Source organism: Ananas comosus, linkage group 20 (assembly GCF_001540865.1).
Source record: "Ananas comosus cultivar F153 linkage group 20, ASM154086v1, whole genome shotgun sequence".
In the NCBI taxonomy this organism is placed as follows: Eukaryota; Viridiplantae; Streptophyta; class Magnoliopsida; order Poales; family Bromeliaceae; genus Ananas; species Ananas comosus.
In genome coordinates, this window is record NC_033640.1 from 5037484 (window position 1) to 5064447 (window position 26964).

Genomic DNA, 26964 nt, shown 5'->3' on the forward strand with positions numbered 1-26964 from the left:
AGGGTATTTTAGTAAAATCAAGTGTAAATAAAAATAGTGTGAAATACTATTTTTATTGACTTAGAAAACTAAAAGATAATTTGGAGATGATTTGTGGTGAAATTAGAATGGAAACAAAAAATTTAGAATTTTCTAGACGGATCGGGGCTAATCTTTTAGCAGAAAATTCAGTGTCAGAAAATTATGAAAATTTGAGAATACGTCGAAATTATTTTTCTGAGATTAGATTTAAAGTTTCATGTCATTCCGACACCCGAAAAGTGGAAAACAAAATCTGACTACTATCTGCTAACAATTTTAGTCTGTAAAGCTTTCGGTGACAAAATGGTCAAAACTGAAAAGTTAAGATCACATTCTTCTGATTGATTTTAACCGAGTCTGACTGTCAAATTTGATAGCAAACGGACCTTCAGACGGGCCCCGGCGAAAAGTATCAGATTCTGAACATGACTAAATTGTGAGTTGCAATTGTTGGAACTGTCGAATCTGTCGTTATCGATGAAATGAAATCGGATTCGCGAATAGAGTGTTCATATAGACTCGTCGCGTAAACGACGTGATGTTGACCCCTGGTTGATGAGAATAAAGTGATGTGCTCTTATGAGACATTGGGCTAGTGGAAGCCACGTGGGTTTGTGGACTTTGCTCTTGAGAGGACTGGAGCTTGAGGATGTGCTGAAGTGTGCCATCTCGCTGTAGAGCTGATAGTTCATATATGGTTGGATCATCCATGATTGAGTGATGCACCAATGATATTGCTTCTAAACAATGCCGGTGATCGAATCAGGGTAAATTCCACGGCGGAATGGTAAGTGTAAAGAAGAGTCATATATAGTGACGTAGACTCTTGAATGGCCGAGGTAGTAAAGTGCCACTTAGTGGATTCTTGTGTGAATCGAGGGGGCCTACCCGTATGCAATACATGGTGGCGGTGAATTATTCGACTAGTTGGTTTATTCAGCCCGATCCACACCACGGGGATGAAAGGTAGTCTTGACCTCGGAGGAAACTTGTATCCAGTAGCATTTATAAGGTATGTCCTCTACTGATGACGGTCAGCGACGACACGGGCCCGATAAGCGAAGTATGCGAGCAGTCGTCGGATATTTGGGAAGAGGCAGTGGATGACTGTCATTCCTGGGAAATGACACCCGAAAGAAGGGTAAAGTGAATTGGCATACGAGGCAAGTTAAGTCCTTGTGTGCCGGAATGTGAGAGGTGTTGCAGCGTGTAGAGTCGTTGAATATTGACTCGCGCTGCCACCGAGACTTGCGGGAGCCATAATGCACTTTCAGTGTTACGCTTTGCGAATCTGTTTATGTTTGGTCCCACATCCTTCGTTGTGAACCGCTCGAGCGGTCCCGATGAGCGTAAAGTTGCTAAGTGGGAAAGTGCATTGATACCCTTAATTGCTCGAGGAGCTGAATTGAGGTGTGGTTTGAATTTCGCGGACGAAATTCTTTTAAGGGGTGGAGAATGTAACATGCCGAACTTCTACAATTATGAAGTTTTGGTGGGAACTAGCTTAAAAGGATGTTAAAGTAGTTCCGGCGAGGTTCGGAGGGTATTTTAGTAAAATCAAGTGTAAATAAAAATAGTATGAAATACTATTTTTATTGACTTAGAAAACTAAAAGATAATTTAGAGATGATGTGTGGTGAAATTGGAATGAAAACAGAAGATTTAGAATTTTCTGTAAAGATCGGGGCTAATCTTTTAACAGAAAATATACAGTGTCAGAAAATTATGAAATGTGAGAATATGTCGGAATTATTTTTCTGAGGCTAGATTTAAAGTTTCATGTCATTCCGACACCTGAAAAGTGAAAAACAAAATCTTACTGCTATCTACTAACGATTTTAGTCGGTAGAGCTTTCGGCGACCAAAAATAGTCCAAACTGAAAAGTTAAGATCACTTCTTCTGATTGATTTTAACCGAGCCTGACTGTGAAATTTGATAGCAAACGGATCTTTAGACCGGCCCCGGCGAAAAGTATCAGATTCTGAACAGGACTAAATTGTGAGTTGCAATTGTTGAGGGGCCTATGTGTGTAACAATTACATCTCCCCTTTGTTTTGGTCCAACCCGAGAGAGAGAGAAAGGAGAGTCTTCTCTCTTTCTCTCTTTCTCTCTTCCTCTCCAGCTCACATCACTCTCTCCCTCTCTTGTAATCTCTTCACCAAGAGAAGAAGTTGGAGGAGAAATTGGAGATTAAGCTTGGGAATAGCTTGGAAAAGAAGTTTGGAGCTCTCTAATGGTGGATTTAGCTTGGAGAGCTATGAGGCCAAGGTGAGGTTATGGATTTGAGTTAGGGTTTAGGTTAAATCCTTTAAAATTGATGTATCTAGGATCTCTAGATAATTCTAAACTAGATTGGGTAAAAGTTTATTATGGATTTTGGTGTTCTTGAGGATTCATGAAACCCTAGGCTTAGAAAATGGAGATTTTGTCTCTAAGAGGTTTTGAATCAAATTGATCTTGCAAAATCTTAATTGAAGGATAATTCGACGCGGAGGACAACTTCCTTTTGGGTTATGGGTTACGACGAGGTTATGGCGTCCGATTGAGAGATTTGCGGAATTTGGTTCGTTAGGCTTGGGTCGAGTTAAAACGACAACAGTAAATTGCGGGACTTGGTTTCTCGCTTCTTGACGTCAATACGAGGTGGGTGTTACTATCCGGAATGGTTGGATTTCTCCCTATATCTAAATCTCTTTGTTGAGCATATGTATATGTGTATTGATTATATGTGATAGGGTTCAAGTATTTCTTGTTGTAGAAACTTGCATGCCTCCTACGATGTATAAATAAATAACTGTGATGATGACGTGGAAATTAGGATGCATGAACTTAGTGACATTTGAACCCTAGTGACATGTTGAACTAGTAGAGGAAAAAGTAGTGGATTAGACATAGAAAACATTGTGGACATTGAATTAAATGATGCATTGGTTGTCATTGTGATATTGAATGTGAACCTTGTGATAGAACCACGGATTGGGCATAATGCATTGTAGGGTTAAATGGTAATATGTTGGTACTTCTTGCATGCTTTTAGTGTAAAGATGCATATGATATGACAATGGAATATTGAACACTTGTGAACCCTATAAATGTATGAATTGAGATATGAACCTAGACAAGGTAGTAAACATGGTGACATTGTCACAAAGGATTGAAATAGCACCTTATGGCATTGAAACATGGTGACATTGTCACAAAGGATTGAAATAGCACCTTATGGCATTGAATGCTAGTGAATAGAACACTTTGAGTGTTGTGGCATTAGTGGACATAGCATCCTCATGGCTTGTGGATTGGATCATACTCACCTATAGTCTTTTATGCTTGAGGGCAGTCGCTCCCCCTCGAGTGATGAGCTTCGGAGTGGTCATCAACTGGGTCGTAGCGAGTATCTCCCCAGAAGACGGTTCCGTCGGATTGTAGCGAGTATCTCCCTGATTGTAGGAATTTGGTTGGTGAGTTTTAGGGCTAGACCTACGGGTTAGCCAAGAATGATTGCGTAATGGCAATGATAATGTGCATGCATCATGAGCATCTTATATATCGTTTCGGTATTCTTGTAAAGGCATAGTAGCTGCATTTGTTTAGAATTGGTTATCTATTTATCTTTCTCTACTTATACCTTAATTGGACCTAGCAGGAAAGTCGGCGAGGATCGGCGGCCGAACCCACTGAGAACTTCTTTTAGTTCTCATCCCCATTTATTGCAGAGCCACCATTTACGGAGCGGCACCGGACCGAGGCATAGGCGTGCGCCCTAGATAGCAGGGTCACCCAGTGTAGGTCACCCGTGTACAAGTAAAATAATGTAAAGGCTTATTTGAAATGTAAATGTATTAGAGAGCAAAAGTTGTATATTGAGGAATCATTCATGTATTGATGCAAAGTGGAAAAAAAAAATGCATGTAAATTGTGAATGTCCAATGTTGTAATAGTTAGAATTTACTTTCACTTGCTCCTGCTGCTTGCCCTCGTGCAAGCCATGTATATTGAAATTTTTCTGAACAATTCTTTCTTTATACATGCTTATGTTGTTGTGATTGAGCCTTGGACAGACAGGGGAGGCTCTGTCCGTTCGGCGTCTGTGTACGTGCTCGAACCAACCAAAGTGGCGGTCCCAGGGCGTGACAGCATCCTTGGTCTCCCTCTCACTATTCCGGCGATCTGAGGGATCCCGGACTCTCCGGAAAGCGAGCACAACGACCCCGAGCCCTCATTGATCACCATGCTCACCTCAGATCCTGTCGGAGAGGCCCCATTTCACTGCGGTGCCATCGTCGCTCCCGATGCGCCTGCTTCACAACATTTGATGTCGCTCCGGCGCTGTAACAATGTGAACTCTCAAAATCCGAGGGTTGCGCCTCGTCTAGAATCGACTAAGGGTCGAATGGATAAGCTTTGGAAAAGCTAAGGATGCACGAAATCTGAGAAGTGCATTAGAATGGGGTCCGCGAGAGCAAACAATGCAATCTGCATTTTGGGCGAAGATTGCTCTCGGGGACTGGTCTCTGGAGGTGAGAGATCGGTCCCATCAGCTAAAGACTGCGGGGGTTGCTGATGCAACCGGTCCCTGGCAGAGGAGGGACCGGTCCCAGCCTACAACACCAGTGAGAAGAGAGCCGAAGATCGGCTAAGTCCTAAGAGTTTAGCTCTCGGGAACCGGTCTCTCTGAGAGGAACCGGTCTCCCGAGGACCGGTCTCTCAGGGAGGGACCGGTTCCCGAACGCGTGTCCGCGGGGGGAGGCCTGGTCGGGGAGACCGGTCCCTCCGCGCGCAGAACGCCCAGTGAGGGCTGTGTAAGAGATGAAAAGTGGAGGGGCTTATGTGCAAAATGGCCATATGAGGGGTTATTTGAGAGAGGTCTTTCTCTCTCTCCCTGTCTCACTCCCTCACACTCTCCCTCACAGCCTCTCTCTCTCTCTCTCTCTCCGTTCGTAGCAGAGGAAAAAGGAAAAGAAGAAAAGGAAAAGAAAGAAGAGAAGAGAAGAGAAGAAGAAAAAGAGAAAGGAAAGGAAAAGAAGAAGAGGACCAAGGAAGAGATCCTCTTCCTCATCTTCATCTTCATCTTCTTCTCTCCATGGAGCTCTTTGAGAGGTAAGCTTCCAAGCCCTCTCATAGTAGATTTTAGTAGATGGGTTTTTAAACCCTAGAAATGGTTTGTTTGGTACCCTAGCATGCTATTTTGATGGATTATACCCAAACCATAGATTGATTTGGTGGATTTGTTGGTGATGGCATTCTAGGGCATCCAAGTGGGGTTTTTGTAAATAGATGAGTTTAATCTCATTTGATCCTTTGTAAACCTAATTGGTAGGTAACGAAACACGTTGGCGAAGTCGGTTCGGCAATCCGACAAGCCGTTGCGAAGATATTGAAGAAACGGGCGCTCAGAGCTTCGCTTCCGCCTGGGAGGCCGAGGCGACGTCCATAGATCGTGGAATCGGGTCCCGAGCACCGTAGCAGCAAGGCGAAGATCGCTATCACTTGAAACGACGAAGCGGCGCACTCGAGGGGAGCAACTGTGAGATCGGGCCCAAACGGGTGCCGAGTGCCGCGGGAGGCCGATTGCAAGTGTCGACGAGCAATCGGAACGCGTGTTAAGGTGGGTTGTGCTTACTGAAGCGACTAGGTCGCCCTTTATGTCTTAGCAATATATCTCCATGTTTATGCATGTGCATGTAGACGAGGACAAGAAATGCATGATGAATGATAATGCATAAAGTAAAGGCTAAGTAGAGAATGCATAGTAAATAGCAAGCATGATAGCATGACATGTGAATAATGCTAGCTGAGGTAAAGGATGCACACTAATAGTAATGCATAGATGGAAATGCTAAATTGAATGCATGATGAACAAAGATGCATAGAGTAAATGCCAAGTAGAAAGCATAAGTTAATAACTCTAGTGTGAGTAGAGTTGATTGGACAACTAGGTTGTCAGGCAGATCGAGTGGCACCTAACCTAGTGTTAAAGAACATAGGTTAAACAAGTGAACCTAGAGTCGAACAATCTAGGTGTGTGGCATCGAACCTAGTGTTAGTAAACCTAGGTCGAACTAGTAAACCTAGACGTGGACAACTAGGCCAAGATGACAATAAATTTTGGACACTGATTTCTCATTAATCAAAATGCTAGAGGCTCTCTCCCAATATATGGTTCCCTACAAAGGTGTTAAATAGCAAATATATTCCTACAAAACTTAAGTTATTAAAATTATTCTTTCAAAAGTTTTTGTGTCTGTAAATATATTTTTCTATTATCAAAATTTAGAAAATCATGAATTAATAAAGCTAACCACAATGAGTTAAGGAATAAAATAATTTTTTATTCATTATATATATAATTTTATTCTAATATTAAGTCCCGTCATCCATTTACTCTCTCCCTTTTATCCATAGTATCGCGAGACCTACGGGCTACGGCGGCGGCGACGTCGAAGGCGAGGCTCTCGGTCGGGGCAAAATGAGGTATGCCACACGTATGCAATCTGTTGTTAAGTACTGTTCCTGGTTGGAACCTTTGTACTGTATTGATTGCGATGCCTTGAATGTACAGGGGAGACTCTGTCCGTAGTACAAGGGAAACCCTGTCCATTCGGCGCTGTCGGCGCCGCGACCTCGGCCAAATACGCGGGTGGTCGCGGGTCGTGACAGGCGCGCTCTTCGGCTGTCGTTTGCGCCTCGGACAACGAGCACGATCTCTGGCACGTCGAGACCCTCTGACCTATACCCTAGTTTGGTTTGCAAAGTTGCAGATTCAGCAGTAAGATTCATAAACATTGTTTATTATTGTGTTAATTGCACGTAGGGTGTTCGGCGGAATGTTGCAGTGACCCTTTTTGCGTTGTTGCTATCCCGAACAGTGGGATCTTGCTGGAATAGTTCGAGCTTGATGTTCGATGTCCAAGAATCCCTCAATTGGGATTTCATGGTGATTGGCACACAAACCAATGGTTTAGGTCAAGGTTTAAAGTGCCGTGGCACGGGCGTGCCGCTGTCTGCCTGGCACGGTACGGCACCGGCACGCTTCCATGCGGATACATGGTACGCTTGCGTGCCGATGGATACGCATGACCTCCTACTGGCATGCTTTGGCACGGACTTATTTCAGTTTTTTTGATTTCAATAAACTTTTATAATATTATTTTAAAAGATTTAATCAAATAATCATGAATACTTGCTATGTATAGCTTACTATACTCATCAATTAACATACTTATAAGCTTTGTTGTATGTAAAGTACAACTATACCTGATGCAGGATAGAAANTATATCTGATGCAAAATAGAAATTTTTACAGATTAGAATTTTAAAATGCAAAGATATCTTTTCTGTCTTTTTTCTTTTGACTATATTACAGTCTTTTTTTTATAAAATACAAAAAATAATTTTAAAATTATTTTAAAAAATTATTTTTTAATTAATTTTTTAAAAAATTAGTATATCTATCAAAAAAATTAGGCGATAAATTATATGACAAATAAATTAAACAAATTTAAGTATTAATTAATTTAATTTAACTTTTAATATTATCAGTATTTTCAATTTTCTAATGCAAAAATAAAATTTTTTGTTTGGTGTGGCTTAAAATTTGTTTATTGAGTTCGATTTTGTTTCCCTAATTTGATAAAAGTTTCGCGATGCGACAAATTTTGATAAAATAATTTGTAAAGAAAAAATGGATGTCTATGGTGGAAGCGAAGGGATTGGATATGTAAATTAAAAATTTGCCCTATATTGATAAACAAAAAAAAATAAATTATAATTTTTTTGACTTGCCTAACAAATAGATCTTCGATTTGCAATATTTTTTGGGGGTTGTACGATACACAAAATGCTTCGGGTACCCCAAAAAATAAAACAAAAAGAACAAAACAAAAGGCAAAAAAAAAAATTTTGCACAGGCACTGTGCCGCGGCACGCATCGCAGTGCCACTGTCTCGTGCGGCACGGCCCCACGTGCTGCGGCACGGAGGGGGGGTTCAAGACCCCCCTGTACCATGCCCCTTTCTTGGTGGCACGGTGCGGCACAACTGGCACTTGAATCCTTGGTTTAGGTGCAATTTGTTGGGAAGTCGCTGGTGTGATTCTCGGACCAGTGATGAGCCCTTGATGGGTTCCGAAGCCGAAAACGGCAATTTTCGGGAACCCGGCAGGGTGGATTTTGGGAATTTCGTATTTGGATCGCACCACTTAGCGTGCGGCTGTCCCCACACCTAAAAGTGAGTGTCTTGAGACAGCAGGGATGGTCGCATGACCTTCGGAGTATCTCGGAAAACTTCGTGGCTTAACGGAACCCCGAAACGCAAAAATTGAGCGATTTCGAGAGCGGTTTCATATCGCGCTGGTTGCTGTTGTTTGCAACGATGTGGTAGCCTTATTGGCTAGTGTTGGGGCGAGGTGTGACTCCTCTGGTCGCAGCAAGATGGCCGTGGGTGGCTTCGGTGCCAAAAGGGGCACCCCGAAAACCAAACCGGTGATTTCCGGGATCTCGGCTTTCCGTTTTAATAGTGCAACTACCCCAATGGCATTAAATTGATGTATTGGGACGACGAACGAAGTAGGCTTTGTGTGGGACTTGTTTTGGAATGCCCCGTGGGTTGGGGTGACATTCCGACGAATCGATGCGACAATCGGACGATCTTTCGGTGACCATGGAATGGGATCCGGAAACCCGATTGCTCGCTTGTTGGTTTCATTTGAAACCGTAACTTTTGTAATTAACGGGTTTGAGCTAATTACGTTTTTTGTGGGACTTTGCATAGGTCTGGCCTGTGGCGGGAGAGACAGATGTCGACGACCTGGTTTTATTCTTCGGTAGAGGTAGTATTTCGATCCGAAGTCGGTAAAGTGGTGCCTGCTTAGTGATTTCTATCCTTATTATCTCCTTCCATTTACTTGATGTTGGTTGAGCTTACGTACACCACTTGACTTCGTAGTTAGTCGCTCTACATTTAGTCCTATTTCATATGATCATGATCTAGTAGTAGAGCGGTGCTTCTGATGATTGAGTCATCCATGATATGTTCATAGTAAATGACTTTGACATTAGTTAACTTTATAGTGGGTGACACATGTAGTAGACTTGACATTAGTTGACCGTGTGGTCCGTGACACTCCTAGATATATGTTGCATATTGCGACATTAGTTGACTTGATGTCTGTGGCACTCTTACTTGTATGTTGCATGGTTTGTATGGTTGACCTTACGGTCGGTGACCCCTTAGTAGTGTATTGTATGTTTTGACATCATTTGACTTTATAGTCGAAGTTTTGGCATGATCATAGTAGAAGATATGACATTAATTGACCTTGTAGTCGGTAACACTCGTATTCGTACGTAACATGATTTGACATTAGTTGACCTTGTGATCGGTGACATCTCTAGCGGTCTATTGCGTGGCTTGACATCGTTGACTTTATGGTCGGTGACACTCTTAAATAGAGATGAACTTGATTGGTCGGTGACTCCTTGTGTTTATTCTCTCGGCTAATGTTGGCTATTGAGCATCATTAATTGCCACAGCTCGTGAGCATCTTCACGTACACCAGCAATCTGATCCACCACAAGAGGGTATTCTTTTCTAGAAAAGTGGTCGTACTTCCGACCCGTGAGCCCTAGAAAAGTGGTCGTACTTCCGACCCGTGAGCCCTACAAGGTGCCTGTTGGGGTTATATGCCAGGTAGGCGAGCAGGATGTAGTTTAGCCTAAGGTCTTTCAACCAATACGTTAGTGGTTTTGCTTGTTGGTTTTGTTCATCCAGATGATGCATTGATACGTTCTATGGTTAGTTACAGTAGCAGATAGTTATATACTGATTGGAAGTTGTAGTTCCTCCCTAACCGTTTTTGCTACTATTCTAGTATACCTGTTGATTATGCCTAGTTGTTTTCTGCTCAGTAGCGATATTTTCGCGTTTTTTTTCCCTGTTATTATCTCATTGCTACTGACCTTACAATATCTGTTCATTACTTTGATTCTCTTCTATCCGAATTCGAATCCGAATAAAACGGATATATCCGATGGATATGGATATGAATTCAGATATGGATATCAAAAATAGAAACTCGACGGATATGGATTTTGATTGTACCCGACCCGACCCCGAACCCGAATTTATTTTGTATTATATATATATATATAAAATTATGCTACTATACTATCAATAGTATCAAGTCCTTGGTACTATTAATTTTTCGGCCGTTGGATGAAAAGATGTGCGGTTAGGATGATAGCGTTCCCCTAGGGTTGAGTGGGTGATTTTTTAATAGTATAATCTAACAGATGGAAACGATCAAAGAGTAGATCTAACAGTAGAAAACTCAATAGTACCAAAGGTTTGGTACTATCGATAGTATAATAGCCGGACTCTATATATATATATATATATATAGAGAGAGAGAGAGAGAGAGTGTGAGGCTACTATGCTATCGGAAGCACGGAGCCTTCCGTGCTTCCAGCTCGTTTTCGATGTTAAGACTTTCGAATCGTCGATCGGCTCCGTTAAATTTGATCTAGAGTATTTGAAGTACTTAGAAAATAAATTTTATGATTTTACGATATCATTTGCCTAGTGAACGAAGGGGCTCAAAATCAACGGCTGAAAATAAAAATCTTACAAAATGTAATAATATGACATTAAAATTTTAAATCAAAGATATTGATCTTGTTTTATATAGTATAAAGAATTTTCTATCAAAATTTCACGTGATTTGGATATTTCTACACCGTTAAACTTGCAAACGGCTCACTACGGCCATTGAAATTTGTTGATTTTGAACCCAATGCCCTCGGCTCATGCATATGGACAAATGAATGGAAAAATAATAACCTATTTATTTTCTAAGATACCTCCAAAATACTCTAAGATCAAGTTATACTAGAGCGATCGACGATTCCGAAAGTCGCAATACAAAACGAGCTGAAGCTACCGCACGCGCTCTGGACTCCGAATAAGCAATCTAGTAGGCCTCACTCCTATACACATATCTACTAACATATATATAAATACTATATAACCATATGAACGTAGGGCTCAGAATACTTGATATATGCACTGGGTGTGATACTGTTGTTTTCAGCCTTGCGATGTGAGGTTGAGATGATGGTGGTAGGTGGTGGTAGGTGGAATAGTGTTTAATCCAAGGGTTATTAATAATCAAAAAGTAGATCCAATGGCTTAAAACCTAATAGCACCATGATGGTGATACTTGTAAAAGTATCATAGCTCAACTTTATATATATATATATATATATATAAATTTAATGTTATATTTGAATTTGTATTTTAAAAATTTAGATTTAGTATAATATATTTTGAAATATTGAAAAATGATTCCGTGGGAAATGTCGAATAGTAGATGAAGCCGATGGATGTTTTGAAGTTACCGATTGTGACTTGCCTTTTTTGTTCGGGCAATTTCTTTTGATGTGTCCTTTGATGCCACATCGATGACACACTTTGCCTTTTAAAGTTGTTGAGACTTTAGATGTTACCGTTTGATCCTTCTCAACATATGTCTGTTCATATCCAAGGCCCAATTTGTTCGTTTGACCCAATCCAAGCATTTTGTCCAACTTCTTTGATCCCGAAGAAAATTGTTGAAGATTGGATTGGAGTTGACGAACTTGATCGGCCAAGACTTGATTGGACTTGTGCGATTCATGAAATTGATGCTCCAAAAATCCAATCTTGTCGTTAGAAGATTTGATCGTTGATTCCACATCATTAAGCTTTTCAAGGAGGTCCGAATTGTTCTTCAAAAATGATTCCCTTTCCTCTTCGAGTCGTTTCTTTATGATCTTCAAGTTGTTGTTTTCCTCTTCAAGATTCAATAAACGACGCCTCAACTTCTTATTAAGTTTAGCAATCTTCTTTGATTCAATAAGAAGTTGATTGTACGCTTCCGCTATGTCGTCGTCGTTTGATTCCTCCTCGCTTTTGCCATTGTCGCCCGAAGAATCATGCGAAGAAAGAGAAATATTGGAATTAGTGGCAATCGAGGATAAACACACAACGTTAGATGAAGGTAGAGAAGTGTTAGTAAATAAAGCAATGTGATCACTCTTTTCTTCGTCACTTGAAGATGATTCACTAGAAGAAGAGTCATCCCAAGTTTTTGCTTGCAAAGCCTTTGCTTATAAGCCTTCTTCGAAGGACAATCCGTTGCAATATGGCCGTAGCCTTTGCATTTGTAGCATTGGATTTCTCCTTCAAATTCATCCTTTTCTTTTGAATGCTTTGCAAGTTTCCGATCCTTAGATTTAGAAGATGTAGATGATTTAGAAAAAGATTGTCGCTTAGACGATGAAGCCTTGTCCAATTTATTCTTCTTTCGGAAATTCCGACGAAACTTCTTCGTTAGAAGTGCAAGTTGATGTTCGAAGTCGGCAAGTGAAATCTCTCCGTCGGAATTCGAATCCTCATCTTCCTCCTTCGTCGACTTTAATGCAATCCCTGTGCTTTTAGAGAAAGACTTGGAAGAAGATTGATTAGTAGGAAAAGTCATCTCATACGTTTGTAAAGCGCCTACTAATTCTTCGACTTTCATCTCGTCCGGATGCTTAACCGTTTCGATCGCGGCAACCTTTGCCCGAAAGCGTTCCGGAAGAGTTCGAAGAATTTTCCTAATAACCTTTGAATCCGGGATTTTCTCTCCCAAGTTAGCACATGTATTCACAACGTCTTGTAGACGCGTATAGTACTCGGTAAAGGTCTCATTTTCGTCCATAGAAATTGAATCAAACTTGCTAGTTAGCATTTGCAATTTTTGGACCTTTACTAAGCTCGTTCCTCCATGTGTAACTTGTAGAGTATCCCAAATCTCTTTTGCCGTTTCACATGCCGAAACACGAGTAAACTCCGTTTGTGACAATGCATTAAATAAAGCGTTTATGCCCTTGCCGTTAAACGAAGATGACTCGTTTTTATCTTTTGTCCACTTGTTCCGTGGTTTAGGAACGGTAGCGTTATTGACAACTTCGGTAGGGTGCTCCCAACCAAATTCAATAGCTTTCCAAACACGCTCATCGATTGCAATTAGAAAAGCTCTCATGCGAACTTTCCAATAGGCATAATTCGTGCCATCGAAGAGTGGTGGTCGATTAACATTACCGTCTTCGGCCATTTAGAAAACAATTTATCTAGATCCCGCTCTGACACCAATTGAAAGTTTTGAGGAGCTCAAGGATCTATCTAGATTGTATCTATCACCTAGAGGGGGTAGGTGAACGGCCAAAAACCACAAATCTCGATGCAATAAAAATATATGCACGATTATAGCAGTTGGGGCTTTGGGAAACATTTCTGCACGATTATAGCAGTTGGGGCTTTGGGAAGGACATATCTATGATAGCAAAATTGACATTTCACTTATCTGCTGTTAAAAAATATAGTTTTCCAACAGTAACAAACCATAGCGACAAATATAAAAATCACTGGACTTTTGTAGGGATAAGAGTTAAAAGTCAAAATTTGCAAGGATATATTTGCCATTGATATGTTTACAAGGAGCTGTATGCAATTAACTTTTTTATAAAAGGCATGGTAGTAGCTTTTACTGTTCTCGTTCATAGATATACTCGTGGTGATTATTTAATGTTGTCTTTTATTCATTTACTACTAATGTCTTGTTTACACGTAGTGGGAAAGTCGCCAGGATTGATGGTCAAACCCACTGGGAATTCTTTGTAGTTCTCACCCCCCCCATGTTACAGATTGAACCACGATCGGTACAGCATAGGACCAAGGCAAGAGCATTGTCTCATAGTTAGCAAGGTCACCAATGGCTAGATATCCCCGCACGGTTACTTTCGGAAAGCAAATGTAAAGATAGTTTATTTTGTAGTGGAAAACCAATGTAGATAAAATGCATATGTTCTTGGTTTCATTTTGGCTAATATTTATCATGATGTATTTATGTTGGGAGAATATCATGTAAAAGTGGAGTGCATAATTGTAATAGCTAGTTATTATCGTGCTCTTATGTTTACCACTATTTCCAAATCATGTATGTTTGTATTCTATTGTGAATAAATGGACTCGTGAACGCTTCGTGCGGACGAAGGAGACTCCGCCCATTTAGCAGGTTTGTGCACACACACAGGAGGCTTCCGCTAGAGGCCCGAGCCGTGACATCATGCCTCTTTCTACCCTCCACATCAATTGGTATTGGGACTAGTGCGATGTCGCTACGCAAATTTTTTTAGCCATGACAAAATCAGGAAGCTCTTTTGACCTTAACGACTGGAAAGATGCATTTGCTAAATAACAAGAAGACAACAACAACTTATGTGTGACACCCCTAAGAGTCATAATAGCCCTAAACATAAGAAATAATAGGACTAAATCTCTAACCTGGCTATAGCATTTTGGGTGGTGGCTAGATCGAAGAGATTAAAAGGGTTAAACGTGCTAAGAGTAGTTATCAGATGGGTGACCCCCTAGAACGCGGGGCGTCACAGTTTGTGTTGGAGCCAATCACCAATTGAAAGTGTGAGATAAGTCTCGACTGAGCTAGAGTCATACAGCGAATAAAGCGCGGCTCCCCGACTGGCAACCGTTGTGGGTGGAGCGCGGCTCCCCATAAGGTTAGCTAAGGCTAGCAAGACGAGTCTCATATCGCCTAGTGCCTGTGAGTGTGCTTGAGCCTGACGAAGGCGTCAGGGCTTAAAGGGGAGGAATATGACACCCCTAGAATTTGGAATAGTCATAAATATAAGGTATAATAGGACTAAATCTCTTAACTCGATTCTAGCATTTTGGATGGCTAGGACCAAGAGGTTAAGAAGGTTAAGCACGCTAAAGCTAGAGTAGTTCAAGGATAGGTGACCACCTGGAAAGCGAGGCGTCACATTACGAGTTCAAATGGACAAACTAAAAAAATATGATGGAGATCGTATTGCAACAATTCCTGCAAAATCCTCCACCACAAATGCTAGGTTTTCATAATCGTCGTCGACCGAGATGAGAAAATCAGGAGAATGCCTTTGGGATCAAGGCATCTAGATCAACATTGATGAGTTTGAAAAGTGATTGCAACTAGAAGAATTTCTTGGATTGCAAAAAGTAGAGCAGTTCTTCAACTAGGAGTTAACAGAAGACAAGAAAGCAAAGTTTGCTTCTCTCAAGATAAGGAGCCATGTGATAGTTTGTTTGAGCAATCTTTATTTCGAAAACTACATACTATGATGCAATGCAGGAAGACAGTTCACGAGTATAGAAGATCTTTTATTCTCTTATTGAGTGAAATGACGTGTAGGAAGATGAAGAACAAAAAATAGTGCACAACATTTTTGGCCTTTGTTGATTATGACACATTGTATGGAATTCGGATAAGAGAATCTTGTTTTTAAAGTTGGAAGCCGTTAAAAATTCACATAACTTCCTGTTGTGTTTGAAACAGCATACAAACAATTACAAATTATACTTGGTTACGGATGACAAATGTTGAGAAGGAATGTCCTTGGCACATTCATTCTTCCGTCTTGTATGGCAATATTACATTTAGAGTAAGATAATGTAAAGAGAGTATTTATGTCATGATGTGAATAAGCATGGGAATGAATTGGCACCACCCAAATGGATTGCAAAAAGACTCTTGTNTTGGTTACGGATGACAAATGTTGAGAAGGAATGTCCTTGGCACATTCATTCTTCCGTCTTGTATGGCAATATTACATTTAGAGTAAGATAATGTAAAGAGAGTATTTATGTCATGATGTGAATAAGCATGGGAATGAATTGGCATCACCCAAATGGATTGCAAAAAGACTCTTGTGATGAGTCTCCAATATTCATTTATGTACCATGGCCATTTCATCTTTGTGATGAATTTACAATCTGAAAGGGGTAGTGGAAGATCTAAAGGGACTAAAAGGGTTATTTCTAGAGGAAGTGAAAGAGCTACATCAAGGCAAATTGGTCAAGCATACGAAAAGGGAAATTAGTCAATATGATCATTTATATAATAGCAAAGCACACTTTTACTATTCGTAACAAGTTAGTAATAGTAACAAACGGTCATATATTTGCCCTAGTTGTGTGTTGTGGAGGGGTGCCAACTGCCAACCCCAGATGCAAGGTCCTAACAAGGAGAAAGGAAATTCATTTGTATTAGAGGTTGAGCCCCTCATAGTGAAGGATGCACCATAAGAAGCCTATCGATAGATAGAGGTCTAACACTTTAATAAACTAAATTATCATTTTAGCAAATATAGCATCAAATAGCATTACTTGCTCTCTCCTGTCTTCTAGGCAAGTTCTCCTTTATCTCATCCTCCGCAAAATATTGTGCCAATTTCACCCACTACTTTGACAAGTCCTCTCTAATCCAGAAATCAATTATTCAACACCGTAGAAGTCGAGTTTTCTTTTGTTCTGCTGCTATATCAACCATAGAAAGAAGAAATTCTGCAACTTATCGGTTTCTTGGTGTACTTTTTTCTAACATTAATTAGAGATGTTCACAGCATTTACATTAAACATTACTAGAAACCGAAAAATTCTAAACCCAATTATTACCTTGCTCACCAATTTTGTTTAAAACTATCAAACTAATGCAGCTTAACAGTAGCACAATTCTGTTCACCTCCACCTAGGCTGTCTATTGAACTTCAAACTACAAAACCAGATGTAAGATTTAGACTACTGAAATAGACCATTCGTGTCCAAGTTCATATTAATTGAATTGCTAAGGACAAAAATAGTTAAAAATCTAACTAGGCTTTGCCCTATTAAACTTCATTATCTATCTTAATTGATTTACTCTTTAAGTTTCAGTATACTTACAAGTATTTGAATTTGATACTTTACAGAAGAAAACACTGTTCTCCAAGATTGTTTCCCACATGAATAGAATCATTAATTATTTGTATACAACTTCAACAATAAAGAAACAACCAGAGTACCTTATTGCTGACAAAAAGGAGCTCCTCGCCATCATTTTTCCAAGATGTTACGTGACCTCCGTATAAATAAACCTGAGATGAACATAAGTGTTTGAAAAAAGATGTAGAAATCCCAATATAAAAAATCTTCTATCTTCTTTCATCTGTATAATGTAACTAACAAAGTTATAGCTTTTACTTTTTGTTATATAACTAAACAAGTGAATCAAATTCTACAAACACTTGAAAAAAAATACTACAAATTAATTGGATTGAACTTCTCTAGAAAATAATTTTTTTTCTAAATCAAGCCATCCATTCAATCTTTTTTTGTGGCTGATCAATCAGGCGATGAAAGGAAAGTTTCGAAAGAACATTAAACTTTGCCTTTAAAACCTGAAAGTTCTATGTGGTAGTTTGCCATGCAGTCTACGATGTGATACATGGCTTTCTAATATCAGGGGCTTCAGATTATTCTTTTTCAAGGAACATCATTATCCAAACTAAAAGTTCCTTTCTAATTTTTATTTTTGAAAAGGCCAAATTACAATTTTGGTCTTCAAAACATGAAGCAGTTGTTACAATTGTTTGGCTTAAACTTTCTAAGTTATTGCAATCAAGTTCTATGTTCAATTTAGTTGACTAGATGCCAATATGTTGCTGATGTGCAGTGATGCAACATCTTAGTCATTGTCACGTCACCAATCACAACAATACCACATCAGCAAGACATCACCATTTAGTCAACATAATTAGACTTGTAGGACTTGATTGCAACGACTAAGAAAGTTTGATTCAAAAATTGCAACACTAAAATTTGAGGACTAAAGTGTCACAAGCCTCCTTTTTGAAAATTGTAAAGAAATGAGAACACATTCAGATATTTCACTTTATTACTGTATTAGTCAAGGTTTAAACGTCGTGGCACGGATCGTGCCAAGAACAAGCTAGCATAGTATGGCATGTTGCGTGCAATTTCGTGCCGGTGTTTGCCGATCACAAAATTACCCATGTGCGGACACACTATGGCATAAAATATTTATTTTCTTTGGTACCAATGTATTCTAATTGTTTATTATATAATTTCATCAAATATTTTGCACTTTATTGAGGTAACTATTAGCTAATTTCACTAAAAAAAGGGTTTTAAGCAAGGATTTAAGTGCCCATCAGCACGAGCCATATCTACCGTGTCATATCGTGCTAGCAAGATATCGGCACGATACAGTTTCCGTGTCAATGGCACAGCTCGAAACTAAGGTTTAAAGTGTCGTGGCACGAGGGTGTTCCACTGTTTTCCTGGCATGGTACGGCACCGGCATACTTCTGTACCGACATATGGTATATTTGCGTGCCGCTGGATACGCATGACCTCCTACTAGCACATTTTGGCACAGACTTATTTGAACTTTTTTATTCAAATAAGCTCTTATAATGTTATTTTGAAAGATTTAATCAAATAATTATGAATATTTATTATGTATAGCTTACTATACTCATCAATTAACATACTTGTAAGCTTTTTTGTATGTAAAATACAACTATACATGATGCAGAATAAAAATTTTTATAGGTTAGAATTTTTAAAATGCAAAGACATCTTTCTTTCTTTTTTTTGACCATATTATAGTCTTTCTTTTATAAAATACAAAAAAATATTTTTAAAAATTATTTTAAAAATTATTTAAAAATTTTATTTTAAAAAGTATTTGAAAAAATTATTTTGTAATTATTTTTTTCAAAAAACTATTAGATCTATCAAAAAAATTAAGCAATAAATTATATGACAAATAAATTAAATAAATTTAATTATCAATTGATTTAATTTAGCTTTTAATTTTATCAGTATTTTCAATCTTCTAACGTAAAAATAAAATTTTATGTTTGATGTGCCTCAAAAATTTGTTTACTGAGTTCGATTTTGTTCCCCTAATTCATCAAAACTTTCGCAGTGCAACAAATTTTAATAAAATAATTTATGAAGATCTTCGATTTGCAATGTCTTTGGAGGGTGTGGGGTACCTAGGATGCTTCGGGTACCCCAAAAGAAAAAAAAGGAAAAAAAACAAAAGGCAAAAAAAAAAGCAAAAAAAAAGGGAACCGGCACAGTTCTCGTGCGATACCCGAGAGTGTATCGCGTCACAGTAGGGGTTGTGAGACCCCCCTATATCGTGCCCCCTTCTTGGGGCACAATCACATTGCTGCACTTTGAACCCTGCTCAAAACCTTCATTTCTTTAAATTAGTAAGTAATTTTCTCAACAAAGTTCAAAAGATTTGATAAAAATATATAATAAACAATTAGAATATTTTGTTGCTAAAGAAAAAAAATATTTCTTGCTATTATGTGTCGGCACACATGAATTTTTAGTGACCTGCACGGCCCGGCCCGGCATGCACTGTGCCGTACAGTGCTAGCAAGTTTCCAATACATACTGTGTCGTACCGTGCCAGCAAGTTTTCGGCACGACGCCATGCCACGACACTTAAATCCTTGGTTTTAAGCCTTTCCATCGACACAAGGGTCGTATATTGCCGATATCTTGTCGACACAGAATGGCACAGCGGGCATGGTTTATGCCTATTGGCACTTAAATCCTTGGTATTAGTAAATGCCAAAAATTGTACAATTTAGTAGGAAAAAAATGCACTTGCCTAGTAAGTTAATAAGCTCACATCCATATTTGCAGCACTATGTTTAAACATAAAGAATTTATATTATGATCAAGCAAGCATCAATATCAATCTTACATCATGAAATGAATCTCCATTCAAATAATAAAAATAAGAATAATAGAACTTGGTACTACAGTACAAAAGAAAGAGAATTACATTTGAGTGAATTATTTTGTTAACCTTCTTGATAATACAATATGAGATAAACTCAATTTTACTTCAATCCAACTAAAGTGGATAATATGCAAGTAGAAATAACTTGTTCCTAGGGTACAAATAGTTATTTAAAAATATTACAAGTAGCTTGAGACAAAACTCACCACCTTCCAAGTTCAGTTTTCCATTTACTAGAAAATCATGGTTAAACTATTCTTAGCCTAAAGGAGTGATTGAAGCTAGACTAAAAAAATGATAAAATGTAGTATACTGAAATTCCATGTAATGGAACGAACTTTGGCCAAATAGGTAAAAGTGCAGAATAAATCATCATAAGATATCATTTGGAGGAATTTAGGAAAGATTGGAATGTGTTGGAAGCGGTTTGGGTAAATAGGAGCGAAAACAGAACTTTTGGAACCAAATATTGAAAATCAGCAAGAAATGAAAGTTTTGGCACCTATATTTCAGTTCTAGAGCCCATATTTTAGTTTCGAAACCTGACCAATTCAAAATTGAGTGAAACCTTCAAGTTCTGGAACTCAAGGAGTTCCAGAACTAGACTTCAGTTTCGAAACCCAGCCACTCTCTAGCATCGATTGAACAAGTTCCAGAAACCCAATGGTGATTTCAGAAACCCAACCCCTTCCCTGCATCAGTTGAATCTTCACGTTTTGAAACCTCAAGAGGAGTTCTAGAACCCGAGCAGTTTTAGACTGAAGTTGTAGTGGTTGCAAATTCTTTTTCCTGTGATTATAGCCACAGAACCAAAACCTCTTTTACACACTTAACTCTAAAATCCCCTATATCTCTCATTCACTCCGCCAAACCTTAACCCTAGCTTCCTGCTCCTTCCTACAAGAGAGCCCTTTTAGCTTAAGTTTGGGAGCAAGATCATCTATGAGCTCACCAAGAGTAGAACCAAGCTTCCAAACATTCTTGCTAGCCTAGATTGGGATCGAGATGAGTTTCTTAGATCTAAGAATGGGATTTTGGGAATTTGTCAAATAGAAGCTTCAAGAATTCTAACTTGGTTAGAATTTCTCTTTTAGGATTGATTAGAGGCCTTGAAAACTAAAAAGTACATAACAACGAGGTTAGGCTAGCCAAGGTGGTGTGTGTCTTCCCCGAAATGAGTTTGATCTTCCTCTCTAAATCTAAATCGTCTTCTTTTGGCACGGTTTTGCTTGAACCTCTATAGTGTTTGGTAATGGTAGTGTTTCTTTGGAAATACTTGATGATACATGAATAGCCATGGTTAGTAAATATTCCATCTTAGAAAGATCAAAGATAGCATGCTTAGATGTGGCTAGTAGCTTATTTCATTCTTGAAGCTCTTGTATGAGCACATATGATGGCTTCTTTTCTTCTTTGGAAATACTTGATGACGCATGAATAGTCATGGTTTGGTAAATACTTCATCTTAGACAGACTGGGAGATAGCATGCTCAGATGTGGTTAGTAGCTTATTTCATTCTTGAAGGTCTTGTATGAGCACATATGATGGCTTCTTTTCTTTAATCTTCTTGAGTAAGCATGCTAGAATGGTTGTATGCATGACTTATGATTAAATTGTCCTGATGTTACGACCCTTGTGAGGGGGCGTATGTTGAGTACATGATAGTGATTAAATGATTTCTTGGGACAACATGGTTGTTAAACAAAAAATCTTTGAACAAAGTGCATGTAACCAAGCTTGCAAGAGTCCAAATGTGAACGCAATGAGCAATGCTTGTGAAGGTCGCGATTTCACGAACTATGGGCCCTCTAGAGATAATGGCTTACGATGTTTTCGATTGTTCGACTCACTACGCTATTGAGTGCCGAAATGGGCAATGTTTTACGATTATTCAACTCCCCACGAGGCAATGGTGAGCATGCTATGGCCAAACCCTTTGGTCAGTCGTTGGAGAATAGGGTTTGTTATAAACTCTTAGATAATTGGAAATTGATGTGTTAATAACGGTAAATTTATCATGATGCATCCATGATAAGGATCCCTTGTAGAGGCATAGTAGTTGCATGGTTCTTGATAGCATATTATTCTTATTACCTACTAGTTGCTCATCATACTATCTTTCCTACCATATGCCTCGTTTAGACCTAGTGTGAGAAAGCCACACTTTTTGGCGGCTATATTCACTGAGAACTTATTTTGAGTTCTCACTGATATTTTTATAAAGATCCATCCATCACAAGGAGGTGCATAATCATCGCAAGGGTGTCGCGAGCTAGAAAGTAGGGTCCCCAACCAACTAGTTTTAATTTGAGAGAAACTTATTAAAGAGGAATCATTGTACAAATATTCAATATTTTAGTTATGTGATGTTGATGCAGCAAATAAATCTCTATTTTATTTTCGAATGCAATTTTCTTTTATTTTGCAGGTTCGTATTTGATTCAGACTTAAAACGATTAGTTTTAGTTGATTTGGCTAACCCAAACCCTTTTCTCCAATAAACATAGAAACAATCCCAAAGAGACCTTTCGAATTTTCCAAAATTGTTTCATCTTCTATACATGACCCTTGGGTGACAGTGTTGTGTTGAAAATGAACAGACAATAATTTATTATAGGAGGGCTCTCAACACTATAAATACATGATTCTTGGAGCTTTGAGAGCAGATTTTGATGAATAGATATTTCTACTCTTGTTCTTTATCCTTACCGTGGTGTTCTACTTCCCGATGAGATCATCGACGCTTCTTCCTCGCGCCGAGATCATCGCCCTCCGGGTCGATCGTGGATCCCTCGCAATCGTGTGATCGATGCATATATTGTCTCTCTCATCTCCTGATATCCATTTATCCCTTTGAATCTAGCATGCCACCAGTACCAACCATATTTGCCAAAGCAACCACATCTAGAAGCTTTAAGTCCGATAAAACCGAATTTATCTTTTTGGAACTATTATATGTATTTTCAGTTAGCTGTTATTATCTTATATATTGAAGTTTATCATCATCTTAGTATTACTTCAATTCGATTTTAATTTTTCGTCTTGCTGAAGTTTTTGCTTCATTCCTTTAATTATTAATTACAATGAAGTTCGTCGGAATCGATAAATTGAATATAGTTTATTTCAAGAAATACCCTCAAACAAAAACAAAGTTGAAAATTCAGTTTTAGCAACCACTCAGTTTGCATCAGATGTTAAGTGAACTTGTGGTACACGTACAACTCTAATGTAGTTGTCTTAATATTTTACCTATAATGTCCACCAATGCTTTATAATGCATGCTTGTATAATATGGTTGCATACCAAATGTATAGGATGTTGTACTTCACGCTTCGAGCAGACGGGAAAACTCTATCCGTTCGGTGGGTTTGTACACGGCCCCTAGTACGCTTCCGCTATGGCCCTAGGGCGTGACATAAAATTTGCGTACATGGTTTTCTTTTTCCTGAATTTTTTTCAATTGCTAGTGCTAGATATTATGACTTAAGCTCAATTGGATCTCAATTGTTCAAATGAAAACAAACATAAAAACCAAAATTTTCAACATATATATATATAAAAACATATTTGAAACATTCAAATTCAAAAACATATTCAAACTCAAAATCAAATTTAAAGATACAATTAAATTGCAATACGTAATTACGATTCAAATAAAAGGTTGAAATCTAATTCAAATTCACACTGAAATTAAAGTTCAAAATTGAAATGAAATTTAGTAAAGAAAATAAACTTTGCATTATTATTGAACTAAAAATTAAAACTCTAATTTTAATTTGATCTACAATCAAAAGTTTATCATTTGAATAAAAATTTGAATTTAAATTTGAGTTCACAATAAAAACATAAAAATAAAATTTAAATTTAAATTTAAATTTAAATTCCATTTAAAATTCAATTCAAAAGAAAATCAAACTAATTATAAAATTTACAATTTAAACTTGTATTTTAATTCAAAACTAAAGTTAAATAATTTAAACTTAATTTCATATTCAAAATAAAACGTAATAGGGTTATTTTTAGAATAAAATTTTTAATTATGCTCAAATTCAATTTTCAATCTGGCGTCCTAGGTCGGACTAGAAAAAGGGAATCAAAATTGGAATGGGACTCCCCATGCCAAACACCCACCAGCGGAGTCATCCATTCCAATTTTGATTCCCCATCCGGAGTAAGAAAAGGGTGAACCAAACACACTCTAAGTTTATAATTATTCTAATTGCTTCTTTCCTTTTAATTTCTTGAAGAAATTTCAATAGTTTTCAATCGAAACCAAGACTAAAACCCTAATCCTCCAAACTAGCAAAAGTATTAAAACAAAAACATTATGAGCTTGCTCATAACCGCTTGTGAAATTACTTATAATTATGCCTCCATGGATGATTAAAAATGCACATGACCAAAATACTCATCATTTAAAATGCACCCTCATGAAGCACTATTTGGACAGTGTCAAAGGACCCATTTTTCCGTCAAGGCCTGATTGCATACCTTGTAATTTTATGGTGAAGTACTTACATCATATAGTATATATCTTTTACATTCCAGTATTACAACAGTATGCATATCCAGAGCCAGAGGCTTCAACTCCTTTTACTTTTGCAACAAATTTACAAAACTTCTGATGTATTTTTTTTGTTTTTCAATACTCCAAACCAGCGTCAAAATACCGTTTTGTACATGTGAACATTGTATTGTATTATAGAAAACAACAAACACACCTCAATACAACAAGATAACATATAACATAGCATCCAAACAGGCCTTTATATGTATATTCCTACAAAGATATGAATTTCTGATAGAATCCTTATCGTAAACAAAATAAAAGAATTAAAAAAAAAAAATTAACAGCCGTAATCCAGCCATCCAACAGTTCTGGAATTTCTTTCAACTACATATAATTTTTGACCGTAACTACATCATATATACCTAACTGCTATGCGCTGTCAAGTGTGCACCTTAAGATACTACTCTTCAACTACCATACTGTGTCTGAAGGAAACCTCTATAATAACTAAAAGGGTAAAAATGTATGAAAACCTCCTCATGTATAGACAACTATAGTGTGGCACCCTCAAGGTTTTTTTTTTTTTTTTTTGACAATTTTTTGGCTTTTGATTTAGTCAACCAACAGGGAATTTATCAAATTTACGGATGATTTCATTAAGTACTTATTTTAACCAGTTTGTACCTAAAAAGTGGGGGGGGAAAAAAATAATGACTAATAGCTAATGAAATCTTAATATTTAACAAAAGTCTTCATTAAGTAGACTAATTCACATTAGAAAATTTAAGAGTTGAGTGTCAAACAAAGAGTTATTCCAAGGAAGAAAAAAAAAAAACACTCGCACAATTTACAAGCTGATCAAGCTAACCAGAGAAAAAGAAGAAGAAAAGAGTCTACACAGATATTCTTAGAATTGACAAGTTCAGTACCTAATGACTCTTGCACAACTACAATTTTCTGATTTTTTTTTTCTTTTTCAAAGACGGTATGATTCAGAAATCAAGGAACGGCATCAGATCAGAGCCATATCTATAGCATCCCCGAGAAAGTAAAACGATCAAGAAACCTCGATGATGACTCAGATCTATTTACTTCCCCGATCAAAATCCACAGCAATCTAATTGGAATCAAGAATTGAGAGAGAAATAAGAGAGGACAATAGAGAGGATCGAAGGGCCGGACCTCCGCGGAGCAATCTCGGGCCTCCCGGAGCACCACCTTGTCGAGGCCATTGACGCCCTTGCAAACCTCCACCGCAGGAGCCTTCTCCCCTTCCATGCCCTAACCCTAACCCTAACCCTGTTCCCCCACCTTGCGAAGAAGAAGAAGAAGAAGAAGAAGAAGAAGGAGACGACGACGACGACGACGTGGGCGATCTCTCCCTTAGCGTCTTACGAGGCTGCGGATGCGGCCGAGGACATTAATTTGTATAAGAAGGGGGGGGTGGGGGGGCCACAGTGATCCGCTCGCCGACGAGGCAGCTGCTGGAGCGCGCGACGGTGCACTTCACCGGCCGCGTAGAGATTTTTATGCGGAGAAATATCAGCCGCCTACAGATTTGCAAAGCAATCCGAGCCGTTGGTTTTATCATGCCACGCAAATGACCCTTGCATTAGGATGTGCACTTCTTACCACGCACTAGTGTACGAGTGTTTTCACTTTTTTCTTTTTTCTTTTTTTTTTTCTGATATGGCCCGTGGGCCCCCACAACTCCCATTTAGTTAGAGATGACAGGAATATCCGTCGATCCGTAAAGTTTTAAATATATATACTCTTTATATAATAACTAGTCTGCAAACGGTCCGTAAAGTTTTAAATATATACTCTTTTTATATAATAATAACTAGTCTGCCAACGGGCACGTATTAACTAGCATGCTAAATATAAAAAAAAAATGATATATTAAATTATTTTTAAAATAAATAATATTTAAATTTATGTATAGAGTGTAATTTTAAAATTTCTATGATTATCAAACTAAATAATAATTCTTTTTCTCAACTTTAGTCATAGTTGAGAATGATATTAAGTCGTTAACAATAACAGCTAATAGAATTATTTATTTTGATAAAATTTTTAACTTTAGTATTGTAAGGACTGAAAAGTTGGCAGGATAGCCAAACTCTTTGTTGACGATATTTTTGTGTGTATTTTAATTACAAAAGTAATCGTTAAGTTTCGGGGGAAAACGAGCTAGAGTGGAGATTTTACGCGATCTTTACTTTTCACTTAAAGTGAATAGTAACCCGATTTTTCGGAAAGGCCACGGTGTAGAGTTGGCTTTTGGCACGTATGGACTCTGTTCATAGTGATCCAATAGCTCGTTTTCAATTGTCTGATTATTCTGGAGCCATTGGCGCTGACGGATTTCAGATTTGACGCACGAATTTCGAGAAAACTGGAGATATATATATTATATGTATTTGTGTGTGGGTTTTGCCATTTGGTGAGAGGATGGGTTACGTCACAAATCCGCGACCAAACCAGGTGAAACAAAATCGTGAGTTTGATGTCTCTGTCGTGTTAATCGCACTGGTGTGATCCGTTTGCAAATCTGAAGGACGGATCTTCTGATATCGCGCGTTGATCAAGGAGGGGTCTTAGATGGCAAAACGGTAATTTTGCAAAAAGCTCTACATTTTATATACCGTTTTGCGTGAAATCGAATGTGGGGGTGTATTCGCGCATTTTACTCGCGCTGTGAGGCACTATATATATATATATATATATATATATATATATATATATATA

The 26964-nt window shown here is 38.2% G+C and overlaps 1 protein-coding gene across 4 annotated transcripts in view; it reads right to left on the reverse strand.

Annotated features, from left to right (window-relative positions):
• The window catches only part of LOC109725547 (putative glucose-6-phosphate 1-epimerase), a 37550-nt gene extending 11914 nt beyond the window's left edge, over positions 1–25636 (reverse strand). The window contains exons 1-2 of one of the 4 annotated variants that reach the window (XM_020254780.1): positions 25396–25634; positions 16935–17006 (exon numbers count right to left, since the gene is read on the reverse strand). In XM_020254780.1, coding sequence (XP_020110369.1) covers positions 16935–17006; positions 25396–25491 — 168 coding nt within the window. In that variant the 5' untranslated portion in view covers positions 25492–25634. Of the gene's footprint in view, positions 1–16934; positions 17007–25395 lie in introns of all 4 variants that reach the window. The other 3 variants (XM_020254778.1, XM_020254779.1, XM_020254781.1) reach the window with 3 other exon arrangements.